Here is a 22,869-nt window from a genome sequence, read left to right on the forward strand (position 1 = left end):
CCTAGAAGGGGATCAGAGCCGCAGGGAAGTCACTGTCTGGCTGTGGCCAGCCTCTCGCGTTTGTCTCAGTGTGCCATACACATGGTATCGTTTGTCTGTGTGCTCTGACTAGGGAAGGGCTAAGAACACTGTTTTAAAGTGCATAGTTAGACCAGCATTATCCTGCTAAGTTCATTGCACTTCTGTTTCCAAATTTTTAGTTAGCACTTTGTGATTCAAAATTATTACACATGAATGCTGAACAATTTTCTTACTGCTTTCTAACAGTTTCATTCCAAGAGGAAAACCATTTCATTTTCAGGTCATTCCAGGGCTATCTCCTTTTTCCTCCTAATGCCTACATCACAGTGTGACCAGTGGTCACACATGTGCTGATGAACTGTCCTTGGATGTGTTCCAACTACGGCTGATGGATTCATTACAGCCGCTTGTGTGGGAGTCTAGTTCCCGAAGGGTCATTGCTGCCTTACTAGTTCTCTCTGAATGCATTTTATCTGTGTGCTTTATGGCTCTTTTATATAACAGAGTGAGCTCTGACCCAGGAAAGAAGTTATTTTCATAACTTTTGATCATATGTTGTGTGTTTACAAATACATACCATTTCATATTACTGCATCATTAAATAACAGTGCTAAAGCAACACTTTTATTTCATTACTCTTAAATGTGTTACTTTTCCTACCATAGTTCTTGCTAGATTTCCTCATTTCTGATGTATAAGCATTTCTGATGCATATGCATACTCACAGAGTAATGCATTCTTATATTAATTTCTGCACATGATTTTCTGTCCTAATCCTTCATCAGCACTTCTGCTTCCTGTTTCTGATGTTGGCCATATTTTTCCCAGGTAATGATGTACAAGTGGCTGCATAAACTGAGATTATTTGTATAAACAGTGTAAGCCGTCAGCACACATTTCAGAACATTGGATGTAGCTTCCTCTAGGGAATAAAGCCACTGCACATCAGATAGTGATGTCTAGGTCACAAGGCTGTGGGATTCAAAGAAATTATGCACATCAACTCATTTTGTGAATGGTAAAACACAGTACAAAAGTAATGGTTTGATATTGTTGGAAGCGGTACCTTAGATTCCCTTAGTATAATTTTGCTAAAAATACACCATTTTGCTTTTTCTGTTTTCACTTGTTGAGCAGGTTTTCCTTCTGTCAGTACCCATTCGTTATTTCTATAGCTGCAAAAAAAACCATTATTCAAAGAGACTCAGAACAACAGATGATAAGCATCGCAAGGGTAAGCCAGCTATGAAAACATTTATGCTGACTATAATCAATATATAGTAAATAATTTAACAAATAAGTCAAATGTCTTGTGAATTGTTCTAGTATAATCAGGAAATGTCAAAAGTAAAATTCATATCATACTCCCTCAAAAAGTACTTAAACCTATTCATGATACAGGGAAAAAAATACTCCTCATCAACTTCTCATTGTTTTATAAATATAGTAGGAAGGTTAAATGCCTCTCACAGATCCAAAGTAGTGGGAACTTGGACATCATTTTGTAGATACCATCCTCCAGGGTCACTGGCAGTGCATTGGTGAGAAAGAACTACAGGGAGGACAAGGGAAGGGGTGTCCTTAAGAGCAAACCACCGACACGTTTTCTAAATTTTATGAAAGTCAAATAGAAACAGCTGAAAAATTAGAAAATGCAACAGAAAGTACAGTCTTAGAAAACTGAGAAATATGTCCATAGATGGCGAGAGGTGTTTTATTGATTCTTAGGGAACCAAAATGCGTGCAGGCCCATTGAAACGGGTAGCAGTCAGGCCGGCTTTAGGCAGGATGAAGTTCATCCCTGGGCCTGTCCTGTCCACTACCTACCACGATTTCTGCATAGCACAGTAAAGTTATAGATGAGGTACATAATTACTTTGATTGTGCTTTAAAAAAAAAAATTAGAGCTCTAGACTATACATTTTTATACTCAAATGTTTTTGAGTTTCTGCTTTTGCGACATGATTACTTAACAACTTTAAAACTTAGAGAGGTTGGCTATAGTCTTCTTAAAATAGAGACCCCAAGAGAGACCTGTAGAGTAAAAGGAAATGATTTCCATGTCTTGTTCAAGGATATAAAAAGAATTCTAAGGCATAAATTATAATACTTCAAATACCATAAAAGTAAGAATTGTTGATTCTTCAGTAATTTACCAAAAGGTGAGTGTTGTTTGCTATCACAGAGCAGGGCAAAAGATTTGAGTGACTAGTGCCATCCCAGAGTCAGTTTACACTGAGTATTGGAGTATTAGAAGAAGTGATATTGCCTCTGTGTACCAAAGGACTAACATAGCCATATTACCTGGCTGAAAAGTAGATTTCAACAGGAATATTTAGCACCAGAATTATTAATCCTGGTTAGATATTGGCTCAAAGACTAGTCTATATATAGCTAGTCATTTTGATGATTAGCATTTATGCCATTTCATGTGCCTTTTTAGTTTTTTTTTTTAAGCCTTAGGCTATGATTTTTTTCTATTTATAAGAAAAAAATCTAAAGAGCTAGAAGTTTAAGTTCCTCTGAGCAGGTTTCTGCTGTGCCACTCACACTTAAGATTTTAAATATCTTCTTTTAAATTTCCTTCCAATCAAAAGGAGAGTGGCAGCTGTAGAATGTATCCTGGGCTGTCTTCCTCAGAGCATGGGCACAAATGAGTAGCAATTGAAGAGTCCAGTGGTGTTCTCAGTTATGGGTATTTCCCAGCATTTGAGCTTCTAAACTGCCATACCATTTGGAATTAATGATTAGTGACTATTTTGACACAGGGTAACCTTACAGATGGTTAATATAAGCAAGAACTTATACAGTATAACTTAAAGTTGTGAAAGTGATTTCCCAGATTAAAAATAACTTCCTCATCAGTCTGTGTCTAAAATTCTACCATCGTTGGGTTATTTCTTTCATCTGAAGCACTTTCTATGCAGTATGAATTTCTGGTGGGAGGAGTAGCCACTAAGCTTTGTCTTCCATTAGCATCCTAGTTTAAATTTGTTGGATATTTCCAGTGTGATGGCTTCCCAGGAGCTCGACTGGGAACAGAAGATAAGAAAGGGTTGGAAAAACAGGTCCATGACACTGCATACTATGCTAGGAACATAGATCTGTTTGAGCACAAAAGAGAGGACCCAGAGAAGGGGAAAGGAAAAAAAAACCTTCTGCAAGCCTTTAGAATCGAATACTTGGAGAGATGAAGAAGGGCTCTGAATTAGTGTATTATTATAGTAATCTACAAAATCATGAAAGTAGCCTTACTATATAGATTTGGGGTATTAAAATTTTACCTGCTAAAGCATATTGCTACATGTAATTAAAATTTCAGAATGTTTATCTTTAATCTGCACAATAATTCATTTTCTTTGCTACCAAAGAGGATGAGGTAGTCTGAAAAAGAGTTTAGATAAATATATTATACAAGCATGTAGACTTTATATGATAAATGACATTCATATATTTCTTATATTTTTGTAAAACATCCCCTTATTCCAACACCCAGGCATAAATATTGTTGACATTGTAGGGAATTTGCTTTTGATAGTCTTTATGTATATTATCTTTAAAAGGCATCAGAGTTGAAACAATATTGTGTATACAATTTTGTTTCCTCGCTTTTTTTAGTTGTACATTCCTTAAACATTTTCCATGTTATTTACATAATTTTATGACCATCATTTTTGATAAGTATTGTAATTCCACTAGAGATTCATACTTAGTATATTTCTAAAGTTTTCCTCTTATAGATGATGCTGTGATGAATGTCACTGTATAAAATATTTCCTCTGTTTACTATTGGGACAAAGGATACGAACATTGTTGATGGTTTCTGAAATATGTTGAAAATTACTTTCTAAAAGTAGATTTTAGAGTAAATCCAGTATCTTAAAAAGCATAAGCCAAGCTTATCATCAGAAGTATGTGCCTTGTTCCCAGTGTTCCCACTTTGTTCGTATTTATTAAACAGAAAACTTTGCTGTGTAAGAGGTGAGACATGTAGAAGCAGTAATGCAACGTTCTTTTACTGTAGAAGTTGAATTATTTTGGGGTCCTCCATTTTGTATCCCCTTCTGTTATCAGTGTCCCAAAATGAAATAATAAGGCATTTTCATAAATCAAAATTTGCTTGAGTTTATGAAATTGTTTATGTGAGAGATGTTACATAAAGAGAAGAATATAAGTTATTTTTACCTAAGTGTTTAAATGTGTTAAATGAGTTTATAGTTCAAGTAAAAATGAAAATGTTTGCTTTCTTTTTCAATCAGCAAAGTCTGGTGGATAAAGTATCTCGAAGACAGAGACCTGATATGAATATGTTGTTTCTAAATATGAAAGTAAGGCGGACACATCTGGTTAGCGATTCTCTTGATGAGGTATAGATTATTTATTCCAGAATAGTATTAATTGACTAAAGCTTTAAATAACTTGATAATATGGCTTATTTCTAAAATCTTAGTAAGCTTTCTTTATTTCTGTATGCCAGTGGTGTGCTTCCTTATATTTTGATACAATGGTTAAAAACAGTTCTGTATTCACAGTTAAGCCTTATGTTCATTTTTTATGTTTTTTAGTGGTTTGTTGTTAAATATTCAGAAAAGGATTTCATATAGAACACTTAAATGAGTAATTCATATTTCTGAATATATAATGTAGATTCTAGACCACATTTGTTAACTGGTTGGGTGCCTAACAAGTCATTTTAATTCCTCCAGGCCTCAGATTGGAAGTCTGATCTACAAGGGTATATTGGGTACATTTAGGGTCAAACATATTGATACTTTGATTGTATATACATGTATTATTAAGCTTCAACCATGTACAGTTCTTCAACCAGATTTCCATGTGAATATTACAATATTTGATTTAGTAATGTGATTTTTTTTAAACTTCAGTGTTGAAAGCAAGTTTAAATGAATTACTTTGTATTGTATTTGGCTAAATTAAAATCCTGGAGTCAGTACGATGCCAGTAGGCAATAACCTTGAGCAAGGTACCTGACTTTCCTAATTCTGTTGCTTGATCTATACAACAAACATTACAATAGGGTTGGGCAGATTTATTGGATGGATGGATGGATGAAGTTTTGTAACATTGTAAATATGATAATACATTTCCAAGAATTTAAAAGGTTAATTTCCTTTTCTACTGCCTTTTGTTCTCCTCTGTTTTATAATTTCCTCAAATAGTTAACTCGGAAAAGAGCAGACCTGAAAAAGAAGTTGAAAGTTACATTTGTAGGGGAGGCTGGTTTGGATATGGGTGGCTTGACTAAAGAATGGTTCCTCCTCCTAATTCGCCAAATTTTTCATCCAGATTATGGTGAGTAGCTAATTTCTATGAAAGTGTTTTCTTCGTGATCGTTAGATTTAAGTAGTCACTCACTTTTAATCTATGATTTTACAGATTTTTTTTGTCAATCATAAATGTTGAATAATTTTTTAAAGACTGTTAGTTACATTTTTTAAATTGACCAAATTGATGATTATAATATTTATAATCTTACAGGGAATCCTACACAAAATGTATTAGCATAGAAGCATTCACATGTTTTCTGACTAAGCCAAATATGTAAAAATTTGTCATTGAAATAAAAAGAACATTAAAAATTTTAAGATCAGAGCTATAGTTTGCTCATCACTAATATTCAAAGTGTCTTTCATAAAATAATGAGCCATTTTAATAAATAGGAAGCATTAAATAAACCTTTGAACTTTCATTTGCTTTCATTTGATTTTGAGAAAACACCTATATAATCCTGAGTATTGTTAAGCATTTTCTTCAAAAGAGTTTTAAGTGTTTTTTTTTATTCTTTATTTTTCTTAATTTTGTATATATGTTTATATAATATCTCTCTGGTAATGGGAAATAGAGATGAGAGTGATGAAGTCTCCAGATAATCCTTAGAATTAATTTTGATAACTTATAAAGTATAAAACTATAGTTTCTATAAGTCAACTGATTAATTTAGCTTCTGTCTTTTTATCATTTCAACCCTTGGTTCAGGATACCAGTGAAGAATAAAAGGCTCTTGCACACTCTCTGGACCCATATTTGATATATTTTAACATGACAATTGGTCTGTAACATAGCTATTGCTGAACTGTTTTGCTTCTAATAGATAAGATATCATGTACATGTTTACCATTCTGATTTTTTAAATCAATCATATTGATGAAATTATGCTTCTTTTTTTCAGGCATGTTTACATATCATAAGGATTCATACTGCCATTGGTTTAGCAGCTTTAAATGTGATAACTATTCTGAATTCCGATTGGTTGGAATTGTATCCTTTAAACTTTCCACTAGGAGGTGCTAGTAGATTAGAGATTTTTAAGAATTTTACCTGAATTTTGGAAAACTGTTCTCATTAATTTATTCAGATTAAAGATTCTTATTAAATTTACTAGTAGATTTTTCACTAGTTCTTTATTATTTTGTAATATCACAGCTATATAATTATCAGCAGATTTAGTTAACTGGAAGGAGTGACTGAACTGTTAACATATTTCTCTGAAACCTTATCTCAAGTATTATTTGCTATTTCATTTACAACCTAAATTATCAGAAATTTAAGACATTTTTAAAAGTCACAGTATCTTTCCTATTCACAATGAACTATTCCTTTAGTTATTTCCCTTTGTGCTTACTTCACTCAGTTTTCTAAATTGAAATTATGAAGATTAAACCTAATGTGGCCTCAAATCCTGAGATGGTCATAAGAATTAAAAATTGAATGGAATGGGAACATTTGAAGCATACAGAATTATTTTATAGTGTTTTTTAAAATGATATAAATTCCTATGCCATCCTCTGATTCCTTCAGGTTTGTTGGAGAGGGTGTTCCTGCGTTGGGTGGAGATTGGACAGGATGCCTTCTGCATTCATTTTTAAATACTGAAAAATATAAGTGTCTGTGGAAGAAAAAGAAGAATAAATAAATGAGCAAACCCTAGGGATATATAGGTTAAAAAAAGAAAACATATCTGCTTTAAAAAGCTTACCGTCCAGATGGACGATGACCACTCGTGCAGGTAGTTTGTTCTCAGCCAAATGACCATTTGGCACCAAGTGCTGAGGAATTCTGAGAAGGAAACAGTTCATTGTATTCCTCCCAGAGAAGGTAGAGTTTTTAAATGGAACCAGTACTGGAGAGAGTGGGACCCGGACTGGGAGAACGGCTGGGAAAGAGTCCACACTGTGCTGGCCGTCACAGAGCAATGTGTAGGTCCACTTGATGGGAGCAGGGGGCTCTCTGAGAGCTATAGATGGTGCTGGCAAAAAAGATTCAATTCAGTTCAGTCGCTCAGTCGTGTCCGACCCTTTGCGACCCCGTGGACTGTAGCACGCCAGGACTCCCTGTCCATCACCAACTCCCGGAGTTTACTCAAACTCATGTCCATTGAGTCCGTGATGCCATCCAAGCATTTCATCCTCTGTTGTCCCCTTCTCCTCCTGCCTTCAGTCTTTCCCAGCATCAGGGTCTTTTCCAATGAGTCAGTTCTTTGCATCAGGTGGCCAAAGTATTGGAGTTTCAGCTTCAGCATCAGTCCTTCCAATGAATATTCAGGCAAAAAAGATTAAGAGACGTCTGATGGAGGGCTTTGAATATCATCTGACTTTGTGACGTTTGTTGGAATACATCCCAAAGAATGTATATGGAAATCAAGAAACTGCATGGAAGAAAAGGGAGTAGGGAAAACCACACACTGTGATAGTAAACTTAATCTGAAATTTGATTATGTGTTGTCGTATCTAAAGGTCCAAAGCGCCAAGCCCACAGTAAGGAACGTGTAACATTCCTAGACTCATATTTTCATTCTGTTATTTACAGTAGTCGTTTGTTGAATGTTTTAACTTCATTGAAGGCCTGTGTTATTAACGCTTCTCACTACACTAGGAGTCATTTGAATTTCCTGATAAGTATGTTTGTCATACTTTACATTCTTATCATGGCTTAGGTTTGGCTTATTTTGACTTTCTAGTGTTTGTAATAAAGTATTAGCTCTTACAGTACATTTTTAGAGTAGTATATGTGATATCGTGAACTTGCTTACCAGATTTTTTTTTTTTTTGCAATAGACATTAGTTTCTATTCAGTCATTACCCAAAAGATCATATTAAATGTATTTAGATGTTGTATATTACAAGTTTAACAGTTATATCTAAAATTAATTTATAACCACCACTATCTCATTATTATGTGTATTGATCTCACACACAAACTATATAAAGGTTGCTGCCCTGAAAAGCATGATATTGTCTATGAAAAATGTGTGATGACAGTGGATGTGGTCACACAAGTGGTTGAAAAATCTACCACAGGTGAAGCGAACAAAACATTTAGAAGTGATAGGTGTGGTGATTAAGAAAATATAATTGGCTCCATACATAATTTCAGTTTTAAAACTTCAGAGGGGCGGCTTAGGTGGCTCAGTGGTAAAAGAATCTGCCTGCCAATGCAGGAGACATGGGTTTGATCCCTGGGTTGGGACTATCCCCTGGAGAAGGAAATGGCAACCCGCTCCAATATTCTTGCCTGGGAAATCCCATAGACAGAGGAAGCCTGGTGAGCTTCAGTCCATGAGGTTGCAAAGAGGTGGGCACGACTGAGCACACACACACAAAAGCATTCACTAAAATTTCAGAGCCAAAGATTGATTGGGCTATCGGTTCTCACAGTGTTGTATGTCTAATACGATTATTTTTAAATATTAAGGCCTTGGAGTTTATAAGAAATATTGTAGTGAAACCTATAGTAATAATTAAAAAATGTTTTGAAGGTCACACGGAGATCCATAATCTAATAGTTTTTTAGAAGCAGAATTACCAGAAAGGCATTGGGACTAAGGATGGGGCAATATAATGTGGTTCAGGGTTTTCAAGCTCTGCCCTGTTTGCACCGCATGGTGTCTGGAGCAGAATTCCCACACCCCAACCCCTGCTTCAGCCAGAGCAGCTGTAGTGTGGAATGCAGCGTGATTCTCCTGCAATCAAGGTGCCCTAAAGCACATCCTGCGAACCTACTTTCTTATCTGTTAAAAACCTTCCTTCAGGATTATAATTAAAAAAAAAAATTGTAATGAAAAATGCTTAGAACTTATCACTACAGTAAATGATCATAAATGGTAGCTACAGTAGTATGGTGCTTCTGTAATGTTATTATCATAGTTATAGGAGTATATTAGAGCTTATTTTCAGTATCTTTCCTCTAGAACACACTGCTCAGTCTCTGTTGGTATGGTTACGTATAAAATAACATAACTGTTCCTCAGATTATTATTAGCCTTTTTCTGCCCTAGCAAATTAAAATATTGGCTATTTTCTAATCCTTTAAATTGTTTTTAATGATTTGTCCAGACCATATGTTTAGATTTCCTTTAAAGTCAGTAAAGTAATGACTTCCTTAAGAACTTGTTATTATAATCTTTGACAGTTGAAATGTCATAAAATTTGCTCTAAAACCCCTCATTTATCAAATGGATGAAGTTACATTCTGCTGTATAACTGATAAAAAAAATACATTTGGTCAAAGTATATAAATATAACATCTGTAGCTTTTTAACTTAACACTTTGAGTAAACTCCAAGTAATAAGTCTTTCAGGTATTACTGTGGGAGATTGTGTCGTATCAGTAGTGTGTGTGTATGCAGACATCCCTGTGTGTGTTTCCATATGCCTACTCAATACAGCTCTCTCTACGTAGCCTGTATTTAGTTTGAAAATACCCAGAATGGTCACCAAAATCAATGGCATGTTCTGCAGCGAGTTCTGAATAAACTGCTGCTAATAAAATCACCACCATCTTTGTTTAAATTTAGAAGTTTTCTTATATGTTAAATACTTTATAGAAATGTGTGAACTTGCTATTGTGATCTTAGATATGCAGTTTTCTAGGGAAATCATTAAATACTATTACCTGAACCTCTCCTTTTTATATGATTTTTGGTAATCAAGGAATTATATTACATAAAATAAAGGGAAAATAAAGCAAAGAGTAAGTATGTGGGATTAATTAGAAAATCAGTGTTAGATCTGAAAGAAGTATGCGAGAAATAGATGCATAATTCAAAACTCATTTGTTGTCATGGATTTTATGTTAATGCTTAACATTTAGTATGCATAGCTTATGGGACTAGCTGTTTATAACAGCATTACTTTGGATATTCGTTTCCCCCCCTGCTGCTATAAGAAATTATTGAGCCCTCCCATCGTTCCTAGTGATCAAAATACGCCAGTAGGCATCTGCAGTGTTACCACTGACGACTTGTGTCAAATTATGCCTGTAAGTATACAATTGTTTAGTATCTTATCCCTTACTGCTGAATCTTCTTTCTTCTACTACAGTCTGTCTCCTCCTGATAACTATTTTTATGTTTAGATATGGTTTCCCTTTACATTTGTAACCCATCTCCTCTTTTGTCTAATTTTCTCCTTCCCTGTAGAGATACATAACCCACTTTGCAGCTCTTAGTTCTTCCAGCATAGTGGAACAAGCTTTGAGTCAGAGGCAGAGATTTGAATCTGGCCTCTGCAACTTACTAGCTCTGTGAATTTGAATAGGCTGTTTATGTTTCTGAACTCTAGTTTCCTTATGTGAACAGTGGAATAGTAAAACTTACATATTGGGAAGATTACATGAGATGATAAAGTATTCAGTATTCAATACGTGATTGCTTCTGTGGATTCTTATCAATGTGTCACTATGCAATATCGTTAACAATGTCTGCAACAACACCCTTAATAAAATTAATGAATTTCACAGACCTGTCTCTGATATTCTGCTAGTCAGAGACTAGATTTCCAATCATCAGATTTAATCCAGTGTTAAAATTTAGTAGAAGAATGTGGATAGTATGCTCATCATCCTGACAATCCCCTACAATAATAATACTTTTCACAGCTGAATTTCGATAGCCATTGGTCAGCAGAGAATTCCCCTTATTATTAGTAAGTAGCTGGATGTGGACATCCTCTTTGTTCATTAAGGGCCTATTTAAATATTGTTGTGTTCTAGTTAATGGTCAGATCACTTTGGTGTAGGGTTGGAACCTTCCTACCAAAGTTGAAAAACCTCTCCAGAACATGTGACCAATTAGAAAACCATTCTTCATGTGATATCAAACACATTTTTGAAAGTAAGTTTGGATTCTTTTGAATTAAGAGCCTAAATCCATATTTTTACAAGACTCAGTAGTTGGAAAAGGTAATAGAGTAAATTCTACTTAAGAAAGATTTGCCCTCTATAGTCTTGTATTTTGGCCACATGCTACCTATGACCCTGGACAATTTACTGAATTTGCTTATTTGTATAACAATGGGAGTTATTGTTACAATTGTACACTAATATATACTGGTGTATAAAACATATTAATACTATATATACTAATGGCTGAACTAACTTCTCATTTTAGATTTCTGTGATTTTTTTTGTCTCATATATGCAGTTTTTGTCAAATTTTTACCAATAAATTTCCTTATGTTATTACTGATTTTTACCAATAAATTGTCTGATTTTAGGATTAAAGCTATTTGAACTTGAGTCCTTTGGATCCAAGTTTTCAGTTAATAATAATGGATATTTTATGAATGACTGTACCAATATGTTTTTTCATATTATGGAGCTGAAGATGATACTGAGTTAATTTCATATTCCTATATTGCCTCTTTAATGATGAATCAAGATTGTGCATAAACTATGAGATCAGCTGAAAAAAACTGAGTGTCTGTACAGGTATGAATGAAGATAGAAAGGAAGCAAGAAAACTACTGTGTTAGGATAGTAGAATGCAGGGAATTTTTTTAAATTTTTAAAACAGAATATCAATTTATTAATGGCATCTATTAAAATTAGCACCTAATTCCCATTTCATATATGGCAAAATTATCTAGAAAAAAGTTTTAAGTGCTTTTTGTATTCAGTGCTTTGTTTACCATTTGTATCTGTACAATATGTGTTTCAAGAAGAGTAAGCAGGCAAGCAAAGAGAAACCTATAGTGATACATTTCTTAAACACAGTATTTGTGAATAAGGATTTAAAAAATATCACAGAAAACAAGCAAATAATCAATGATGGAGCCTTCAGTATAGCGTTAATAGGCCAGTGCTTTTCCGTGACCACGTTAGTGGAAACTCCATTGCTTTTGTAGAGAAGGGATCCATGACTCAAAGCATCAGAACTGTCCCATGGCAACAACAAACCTTCCCCACACAGCCTTGTGAAAATTACCCTTGAGGGGTTCAGTTGAGAATGGAGAGGCTAAGTATAACCTTAAATCAGCAACTGTAGTAGCTCTTTTCTTTTCTGTTTGAGTCACTGTCCAATACAGTCTGTTAAATAATACCAGGGTATTCAAATAGTTTATAAAACCTATATCTTCATGCACTTTTAATTTTATATTTATAAAAATCATGAAAATGAACTATGGGCTAATTAATAATATTTTTACATTTAAGAATCTTAACTATAGATAAAAAATAAAAATTGAGTTTTGAAAATAGAAAGGCTGGGAATAAAAGTCCCTACAGTCGAATAAAGCAGATCTGAGTAAATAACTTTATTACCTAATTGACTTTGTATTTTATCACTAAAAATTTGATCTTTAAAAGAATATGGTAAATTCTTTCAATTGGATTCATCTACTAGTTCCTTGAATTCTTTTAAACAATTCAGATCTCCCAATTATAATTTTCAGCAGCCATAACTTTATTAGTAATTGAAACAAATTAGAAGAATCATACTAAAACCTATGTCACCCTAGATTTGTTTTAAAATTTATTTTAGTGAAATGGAAAACTTAATATGTAAAGTGTGTAAGCTCATTCTAAACATGCTGTTCTTTATCTTTCTGCCAATATTTAAAATAAAACATTTTTCATACAACCTGAAATTTTAAAAAATACCAGCTTAGTTTTTCTATTTATAAATCTCTGTTCAGGGAAAACATTTCTTCCAGTGTTCTCAACTTTTTATTGCCGGGGGGGAGAGCCCTTAACTGAAATGTAAAAGCCACTTAACACATATAAACTGTGTATTTTTATGTTTAAAAGAGGAATTATAAAACACTAACAGGTTTTTTTAAGAATATAAACTGAGAATGAGAAATACTACAAATTCATAAACAGTAATATTGCAAATAGCAGTGAATTATGATGGAAACTATACTCTTAGCTTACTACATAAGAATAGACCCCAGAGTTATGCCTTTATGGGTATAACTGGATATTTTCCTTCATGTGACCTTTCCAGTAAATTTTTCCAAACCTTTTACATGGTAGAAATCGTTAACCAGTATTTTTTTACCCTAGAAAATATGTCCCAATATTATCGTTATTTCAAAATCTGAGTTTATCTCACTTGTAAGTGAGCTATAGTAGATCTGGTTTACTGTTTGGGTAGTACTATTTGATTTAAAAACACAAATAACAGGTTTCTCTTTACAGGAGTTGGCCCACGGATTAAGTGAACTCCTGTCATATGAAGGCAATGTTGAAGAAGATTTCTATTCCACATTTCAGGTACCATTAAGGGCAAATACCTTTCTGTTAACCAGGTATTTTATGTATGAAAAATACCTTTTGTTACCATATACCCATTGTTAGAAAAGAGGAACAAGGATTGATCTGTACATACCACTCCCTATATTAAAGGATCTTAACCCGATAAAAACAGTGAAAAAGTAAGTGTTAGTTGCTCAGTTGCATCCAACTCTTTTTGACCCCCATGGACTATAGCCTGCCAGGCTCCTTTGTCCATGGAATTCTCCAGGCAAGAATACTGGAGTGGGTTGCCATTTCCTACTCTAGGGGATCTTCCTGACACAGGGATCAGACCCAAGTCACCTGTATTGCAGGCAGATTCCTTACCATCTGAGCCGCCAGGGAAGCCCAAAGACATTGAAGCAGACATGGATAAGTAAACAATCAAGGAAAGCCAGCAAGGCTGAGGGTACTCTGCAAGGCACCTGGCCTATATCCTGGATGCAGTTACTTTCTCAGAGCTTTTACCTTCTAAAAACAAGCCTCTTCTGTTGGTTCAGTACAAGAAGTAAGGAGCAGAAGTTACTCGATCAGACCAAAGTTCTCTCACTTCCACTCGCCTAAAAATAATCGGAAGGTGGAAATGGTAGTAATCCCCATAGCTCCAAAGGCCTGAGTGCTACCCAAATGGTCACACACATTTTTTTAAACGTCAGTAAAGTGTTTAGCTTTGGAGAAGGCAATGGCACCCCACTCCAGTACTCTTGCCTGGAAAATCCCATGGAAGGAGGAGCCTGGTGGGCTGAAGTCCATGGGGTCTCGAGGAGTCGGACATGACTGAGCGACGTCACTTTCACTTTTCACTTTCCTGCATTGCAGAAGGAAATGGCAACCCACTCCAGTATTCTTGCCTGGAGAATCCCAGGGATGGGGGAGCCTGGTGGGCTGCCGTCTATGGGGTCGCACAGAGTTGGACGCGACTGAAGCGACTTAGCAGCAGCAGCAGCAAAGTGTTTAGCTGTATTCAAGAGAGTTAAGACCCCACTTTTTTACTCCAAAATGCTTTCATGACACCATTCTTAATACAAATATCACAAGAGCCTAAGCTTTTTGTATTTTGTAATTTAGAAAAGGGGAAAAACTTCTCAAGTTTTACAAACCTGTTCACTGAAGTCTGTTAACATATACCAATAAATGTGGTGTGTTGGTATCTCCCATCAGGTGTTTCAAGAAGAATTTGGAATAATTAAGTCCTATAATTTAAAGCCAGGTGGTGATAAAATTCCAGTTACCAATCAAAATAGGAAAGGTAAGTTAAAACACCATTTCTTAATTAAAGTGTATTAGTGTTTGCCATTTACTTTTATTATTTAACAGATGTAAAATTGCTTTTCAGAATATGTACAGCTTTATATTGACTTTCTTCTCAACAAATCCATCTATAAGCAGTTTGCTGCATTTTATTATGGATTTCATAGTGTGTGTGCTTCAAATGCCCTAATGGTGAGTTTAAAGCTTCACGCTTTCAGTTAGGGTTTGTAATACCATGATATTGACAAGTAGTTCTTTAAAACATTTTAAATTAAAAAATATATTTTTTTAACTTTTAAATTAAAAAAAATTGTTTTTTAGTTTTTAGAGATAGAGCTGGAAATAAAAATAGTTCTCTCATTTCAGCCTTAATTCTCTAAAGGGAAAAAAGACCAGTTAACTCCATCCCCCTCACCCATCATGCTATGTCTTAAAATATGTCTTCTAAGCTTTAAAAAATTTCCCCAAGTAGAGTGGATGAAGAGATCCCTAAGGGCTCCAGATCTTTAAAACTGAGGTGCAAAGCACGGAAAATGGTTAACACATAAGCTCCAGGCAAAAGCTACAACTTCTCACTGTTTAAGGAACAGGTTTTTATAGCTGCTTCATTCCCTTTCAGGGGTCCCCCAGCAACTCTGAGTGGCCTTTTACCCACAGGAAGTAGTTTGTCTCCAGAGTCATGGTGGGCTCTGGTTGGTTTGACTTTTTCTTAGCTATGTGAGTATGGGTCAGCTGCTATTGAGAATACCATATCAGAAATGTCATAAAAGTGTCTCTTCATCCCTGCTCCTCTGGGCACACTCCATCAAGCCATCTCCACTCAGTTTTATAAGGAGGGTTTGGAGTGAGGTCTTCCATATGAATTATTTTGCATAGGAGAGAACTTGCTGTAGAGTGATGGTCTTTCAGTTTAGTTCAGTTCAGTCACTCAGTCATGTCCAACTCTTTGTGACCCCATGGACTGCAGCACACCAGGCTTCCCTGTCCATCGCCAACTCCCGGAGTTCCCTCAAACTCATGTCCATTGAGTTGGTGATACCATCCAACCATCTCATCCTCTGTCGTCTCCTTCTCCTCCCGCCTTCAGTCTTTCCCAGCATCAGGGTCTTTTCAAATGAGTCAGTTCTTTGCATCAGGTAGCCAAAGTATTGGAGTTTCAGCTTCCTCATCAGTCCTTCCAATGAATATTCAGGACTGATTTCCTTTAGGATGGACTGGTTGGATCTCCTTGCTGCCCAAGGGACTCTCAAGAGTCTTCTCCAACACCACAGTTCAAAAGCATCAATTCTTCGGCGCTCATTTTTGTTTCTAGTCCAGCTCTCAATATGTGATGGTCTTTATCACATGTTTATTGAAAGTACCTTTGAATATGGAGCACTTGTTGATTTCTAATTAAGTTTTGTCTGCAATGCACTGTATTTATAGGGGTGGAAGGAGGGGAAATGAATAGTGTAGCAAGTCTTCATTTTTAAATTCTAATCTCTTTAGGTGGGAGACAAGCTATGTAGGTGAAAAAACAAGTGAACAACACAAAACAGACTAACCTACTACTCAGCCGCCGCACTGTGCACAGGCGGCTTCCTGGGTGTTGGACGCGGGCGTGTCAGTAGATGCTAGCGTGGCTCAAAGAGTTTCAAGCTGGGTCTTGGGGAAGAGCTGTAATTTGGATTTATGCTCACTCATCTGCTTGTTTTTCTAGCTAATTGCTGTTATTTGCAAAAGGGGGAATCTAAGAGTTGGACAAGATTTATAAACTTTCAGAAGCAAAAATATCTCAGTAGGAAAAATATAAATGGAGAATATTTTTCCTTAAAAAATGGTTTGATTTACTATAAGAAGGTCATGATTTTTGTGGCTTGATTCAATGAAAACAGTTCCAGTTTCACGTTTTTTCATCATCACTTTTTCTTATCATTTTTGATGAATAATTATTGGCAGCTGCTTCGTCCAGAAGAGGTTGAAATTCTGGTCTGTGGAAGTCCTGAGCTGGATATGCACGCCCTGCAGAGAAGTACACAGTATGATGGTTATGCAAAAACTGACTTGACTATCCGGTGAGCTCTTTGTCCTTCTGAGAGTGAGGCTGCTGAAGAGGGAATGAAAGGGAATGTGGCTGGTTTATTTGTGTAACTTACAATCTTCAAATCAAGTTAAGTCACCAGAAATCTTGTACAGCCCACACTGCCTTCTTTTATCTCTTGAAAGTAATGTGAGAATATTCAATATGAAATCACTTAGCAGTCCCCTTGGGAGAAAGTGATATAAGTAAGTTTCTACAGAAGCCCAGAGAGTTGACTTCTTTTAAAAAATGACTTTGGTCCTAGAATTGCAGGGATGCCATGCTTATAAAAAGCCTTTTAATAGCACTGTGTTGAAAAATACGGAAAATTATATAGAAGAAAAATGGCTTATGTACTCTCTGTTGCTGGACTATTTTTATAATGACGTTAGTCAAAAATCTAATTTATATATAGAAGCCTGTCGTTCCTCCATTTCAGTTTGAGAGCAGTATGTACCTTTAAGGGAAGTTGTTTCCCTAGAGCTTACTTTATATTATTTTATTCTCATCTGCAGGACTTTTGTCATTTTATATACATTTTATATAAATGTCCTTTGTGTTCTCTAGATACTTTTGGGATGTTGTGCTTGGATTTCCTCTTGATCTTCAAAAGAAGTTGTTACATTTTACTACAGGAAGTGACAGAGTTCCTGTAGGAGGAATGGCTGATTTAAACTTTAAAATCTCAAAGAATGAAACGTCTACTAACTGGTAAATTTCCAGATTGTCATTCATTTTTGTTTTTAATCTGTAGGTCTTGCTAATAATAGTATGCTTGGAATTAGAAGATTCTTTCAACATGAAGTTGTTTTCTTAGAAAAATCCTCGAAGTAAACATGGCTATAGACTATGGCTTAAGGTTCTTTGAGACATACCAATACTAACTGATAATAATTCCTTTCCATCAACTTTTTACTTTGCTAAGTCAATTACTTTATCATCACTTCCAGAATCGAGCTTGTTTTTCATGGTATTTAGTTTGTCTGACCTTCATTTTTACTTAAAAGTCTTTTTATTTAAGATGCCAGGTGAGTTTTCTGGCTATTATTATAATTAGTTCCAGAAGTCCTGTTGTACTGGAATACCTCTAGTGCCGGTCTTTTTTTTCCCTTATTTTGCATATGAAAGTGATGCTGATGATGGCTTTAAATTATTTTCTAGAGTGTTGGTGGGGTAATGTTGATCTACTTACTTCTTTTCCCAATCTCATTGTAATTTCTAAAGCTAATTTGAGTAGATACTACTTTGATTATAAATGTTTTTTTCTCCTGCCCTATATATTCCCCGAGCTCTGTCAGTTCTTCCTTTCATCAATTAGAACTGAAATTTGTCCTTTCCTTTATCACTGCTACCACCAACAGCTGTTCTGATTCTGTGGAGTTCATAAAAACTGAGGGAAAGGGTCTAAGAATTCTGCTGCAATCTTGGATATAGATAAAAGTGTCATTGGGTAGAGAATTGGGAGATCTGATCAGAAAGATTCAGAGGATGAAGGTTGCATGTACCTTGAGGGCAGCAACAGAAGAAGTGTGGGTATCAAGTGGCTCAGAAATGTTCTTATGATTTTTTTGACAGTCAAGGCTAAAATAATAGTTATTTTACCTACTATTCTACTGGGTCTTTCCACCCATTCTGATAGTTTGCCCTTATGTGATGAGGCAGTTGAGATTTGCAGACATGAAGCCACTTGAACGAGATCTCACAGCCAGAAAGTGAGGGAGATTGTATTCAGATTGATTTGTCTGACTCTAAAAATAATGCTTCTAGAATGTAAGTTTTGTGAGAGCAGGGCCATTGTCTTGTCAGTAAACCCAGCCGCAGGGTGTGGAATGGTGCCTCATACACAACAGGTACTCCAGAAGTATTTGTTCAGTAAAGGAATGGATGAGTCGTCTCAGTCTAGTGAAATAGATTTGAGTATGTGTGTTCAGGTACTTGGAAAGTTGCTTAGCAGTCATTGTGTGTGTTTTAAGACTTGGTATCTTTGAAGAAAATGTTTCCCCTAGGTTGCCTGTGGCCCACACCTGCTTCAATCAACTTTGCCTTCCCCCCTACAAGAGCAAAAAGGACCTGAAACAGAAATTGATCATTGGAATTTCAAATTCAGAAGGTTTCGGACTTGAGTAACCAAGAAGACTTGAAATACATTTATATGTAGCATTCACTTCCCTCTTATTGTGCCTTTAACCTTTTCATGTTTTCTGTCTCAAAATACCTTGAAAAAGCTCACCAACTTTAAAAGACTGACTTAAAAAAAAAAAATCAAATATGAAGTGTGTTCAGTAGAGGCATGGTTTTCTAAAAACACCACACAGTTTGAGTGAGAAAAAGACCAGATGGCAGAGACAGGTGGGTCCGGTCCCTCTTTTTATAGCACTTTATCATCCTCCATAAGTAGTGCATCACAGGTGTCCCGCTGGGGAAGCATCGTGCAGTCAAGAATGCAGCGATGACAGCGTGGGTGGAGCCCAGTGGCAGAGCGTGTGCTGCTCGCACACAGTAGCAACATGGACAGCTACATTATCATTAATGTGGGGCATGTAGCCATATTTTCATATAGCGGTTAAACAACAGTATAATTGCAAATGCAATTTACAGGGGTTTTTTTTGATATACTGGCTTTGGTCCTCTAAAGATTCTTTTCAACCGTTCCTGAAAATCAGCATGTAAATAACTACATAATAGCCTGAGAATAATGGGATTTTGATAGTGCCATTTATTGCTAAAGATTTATTTTTACAAAGTAAATTCAGGGTTTTAGATGTGTGTACAGCTTTTACAAATCAATAAAGATGATTGTACAAGAGTGTAACTATTTTCAGACTAATTGGACTCAAGGTTATATTCTTTTAAGTATCGTCAGTCTGCATGCACATGCGCAGTAAACTGGTTACTTTGAGTACTCTGTAATGTTTGTAGAATCCTTTCTTCTTAGGGGTCAGAATATTAGAAAGGAAATAGATCTGACTAGTCACCGATAAATTAAGTCAATTACAAGCACAAAAAGAGAGAACTGATTTATATATACTTTGATTGACATACAAGACTTATTTATAGTATTTTTTGATCACCTGTTGTACTGAAACACTAATTTTTGAAAACAAGTAGGATAAGATATTTGACAAAAGTGAATACGATAACATTTGTGTCAAAATGACATGAAGCGAAGCGAAAGTCACTCAGTGACATAGCTTGATGGAAAGATAAGGTTCAACATTTTGGCCCAAATGTTTGTTTTTCACTGGATTCTGAATATAGCAAATTCAAAAGTACCCTTTTTGGAGTTTCTTAATAAAGCAGCATGTAAAAAGAAACTGCATTTTAAGTCAGACAGTAAATGGTTTTAATTTACAGCAAATGAAGCAGTTTTATTAGCACATTACAGTATTTCCAAATCGACTTCTGTATTATACTTTGATAGCTTTCCTTCAGAAAACTCTGAGGGTGTATTTGCAATAATAATGAAGCCAGCATTTAGTACCAGCACATGGTTCTCATGCAAATAATACTTTCCCGATTTCCAAGTTACACTACTATCTTATTGCTAGGATTCCTACACCCCTACCAGCAGAATTCTTCTAGGGTGGAGGAACTAATCAGCTTGTTCTGCATTTCCAAAGCCAACTTTTGAATCCTGGAGGAAAGGAGTTAGTTCATTTACTATTCTGTTTGGGACAGAAGTGATTCCACTTTTCCACTTGGACATACTATTTAAAGGATTTTTCTTCTTAAAATTCTTGGAACACCTAAGAGATTTAAGGGCATGTTGGTTTTGTTTTGTTTGCTCTGTTTGTAATCCATGTGCAAATAAAACTGCTTCTCTCTTACACTGCTTGAACTAGAAAGTAAGGTCTTTAGTGTAGGTTACTGCTAACTAATAAGCACAAAAGAATCATGTATAAGAAACCAGATTTAAGTGTTCTAAATAAAATGTAAACAAAACTTCTACTTGGTAGAGATGGGAAAATTGTGTTGGCTTGGTCTGCATGTCTATGATGTGCTTGTATATCAATAGCTAATGTCATTTTTAAATAAGAAGTATACAAGCAAGCCAGATTTTTAAATGACAGAGTCCATAAACAACTGGAAAATGTTTGTTGTCTGTTGTTGAAATTTATAATCATTTATCACTAAATTGCACATTGCCTTTATTTATTTATGCTCTGGTTTTGGTTTACAGTGTAATTAATACCTCATTTTTTAAAAGAACCACTACTGTTATATTTCGTTAATTTAAACAGCTAGAAAATTCATGCAGTTGCTTTCTTTTTATATAATCTGTTCATGAACTCTTGATTTTTGTATCTGCCACAGTAAATTAAAGCATTGCACAGTATTTATCAGTATTTACAAAATGTTCTGTCCTTTTTTAATCTTTGTTTAGTTAATCATATTTTTGTCTGTACGATCAGAAGTTTTTAAATGCCCCTCTTTTTTGTACAAATGTGTATTGTATTATATTGTTAATTTCTGGATAAATTTTTTCAAATATTAAAGTTATATAATCAACTAGACTTCAATTCATTTTTTTTTGAACATTAGGCAATGAATTAAAAGTTTAAAATATAACTCTGTTTGTTACACTGTCTTTTAAACTGGTGCTTTGGAAAATTAATACATACTCCTTCAAAAGGTGTGTTATTGACACCAAATGCAGCTAACCGCTAGCATTATTTTTCGGTATGAAACAACATATAGGCAATGACTGGATGATCACAAATACCCCACTAAATGAACATTATAGCACCATGGAGGTCACCTAGAAATGAACTAAGTGTGACATTTCATTGGCCATCAATCAACAACTTCAGATCTATTCAGTTCAGTTCAGTTCAGTCGCTCAGTCGTGTCCGACTCTTTGCAACCCCATGAATCGCAGCACGCCAGGCCTCCCTGTCCATCACCAACTCCCAGAGTTCTCTCAGACTCACGTCCATCGAGTCAGTGATGCCATCCAGCCATCTCATCCTCTGTCGTCCCCTTCTCCTCCTGCCCCCAATCCCTCCCAGCATCAGAGTCTTTTCCAATGAGTCAACTCTTCGCATGAGGTGGCCAAAGTACAGGAGCTTCAGCTTCAGCATCATTCCTTCCAAAGAAATCCCAGGGCTGATCTCCTTCAGAATGGACTGGTTGGATCTCCTTGCAGTCCAAGGGACTCTCAGGAGTCTTCTCCAACACCACAGTTCAAAAGCATCAATTCTTTGGCGCTCAGCTTTCTTCACAGTTCAGCTTTCACATCCATACATGACCACTGGAAAAACCATAGCCTTGACTAGACGGACCTTTGTTGGCAAAATAATGTCTCTGCTTTTGAATATGGTATCTAGGTTGGTCATAACTTTCCTTCCAAGGAGTAAGCGTCTTTTAATTTCATGGCTGCAGTCACCATCTGCAGTGATTTTGGAGCCCCCAAAAATAAAGTCTGACACTGTTTCCACTGTTTTCCCATCTGTTTCCCATGAAGTGGTGGGACTGGATGCCATGATCTTCGTTTTCTGAATGTTGAGCTTTAAGCCAACTTTTTTACTCTCCTCTTTCACTTTCATCAAGAGGCTTTTTAGTTCTTCTTCACTTTCTGCCATAAGGGTGGTGTCATCTGCATATCTGAGGTTATTGATATTTCTCCTGGCAATCTTGATTCCAGCTTGTGTTTCTTCCAGCCCAGCATTTCTCATGATGTACTCTGCATATAAGTTTTAGGTTGATACATAATATTGGTCCGAGTTCTGTTTGCTATTCAGTGGGACCTTCTTGGTTGTCCATTTTAAGTATTGGTAGTGTTGATGGGAAGTTAGTTGTCAGTATAATTGTCATTCCTTGGTAGGTAATCTCTTTTACTCTGGCCACTTGTAAGATTTTTTTTTCTTGTGAAACTGCAAAACATCACATACAACATGTATATTGTATGTTGTATATGTTTTTTTTTTATCTCTTTTAGGATTTGTTATGGTTCTTGAAAGTAGGAATTTCTGTCTTTCAGTTTTAGAAAATTCTTCAGCCATTTC

The 22,869-nt window shown here is 35.6% G+C and overlaps 1 protein-coding gene across 1 annotated transcript in view; it reads left to right on the plus strand.

Moving 5' to 3' along the window:
• The window catches only part of HECTD2 (HECT domain E3 ubiquitin protein ligase 2), a 73,949-nt gene extending 52,571 nt beyond the window's left edge, over positions 1-21,378 (plus strand). Inside the window, exons 11-21 of the mRNA XM_025273811.3 lie at positions 1,159-1,255; positions 4,281-4,388; positions 5,202-5,334; positions 6,212-6,300; positions 10,141-10,299; positions 13,459-13,533; positions 14,716-14,803; positions 14,891-14,997; positions 16,744-16,859; positions 17,432-17,575; positions 18,871-21,378. Of these exons, the coding sequence (XP_025129596.3) occupies positions 1,159-1,255; positions 4,281-4,388; positions 5,202-5,334; positions 6,212-6,300; positions 10,141-10,299; positions 13,459-13,533; positions 14,716-14,803; positions 14,891-14,997; positions 16,744-16,859; positions 17,432-17,575; positions 18,871-18,991 (1,237 nt within the window). The 3' untranslated portion in view covers positions 18,992-21,378. The remainder of the gene's footprint in view (positions 1-1,158; positions 1,256-4,280; positions 4,389-5,201; positions 5,335-6,211; positions 6,301-10,140; positions 10,300-13,458; positions 13,534-14,715; positions 14,804-14,890; positions 14,998-16,743; positions 16,860-17,431; positions 17,576-18,870) is intronic.
• Positions 21,379-22,869: the final 1,491 nt, after the last annotated feature.

Source organism: Bubalus bubalis, chromosome 23, assembly GCF_019923935.1.
Source record: "Bubalus bubalis isolate 160015118507 breed Murrah chromosome 23, NDDB_SH_1, whole genome shotgun sequence".
NCBI lineage: Eukaryota > Metazoa > Chordata > Mammalia > Artiodactyla > Bovidae > Bubalus > Bubalus bubalis.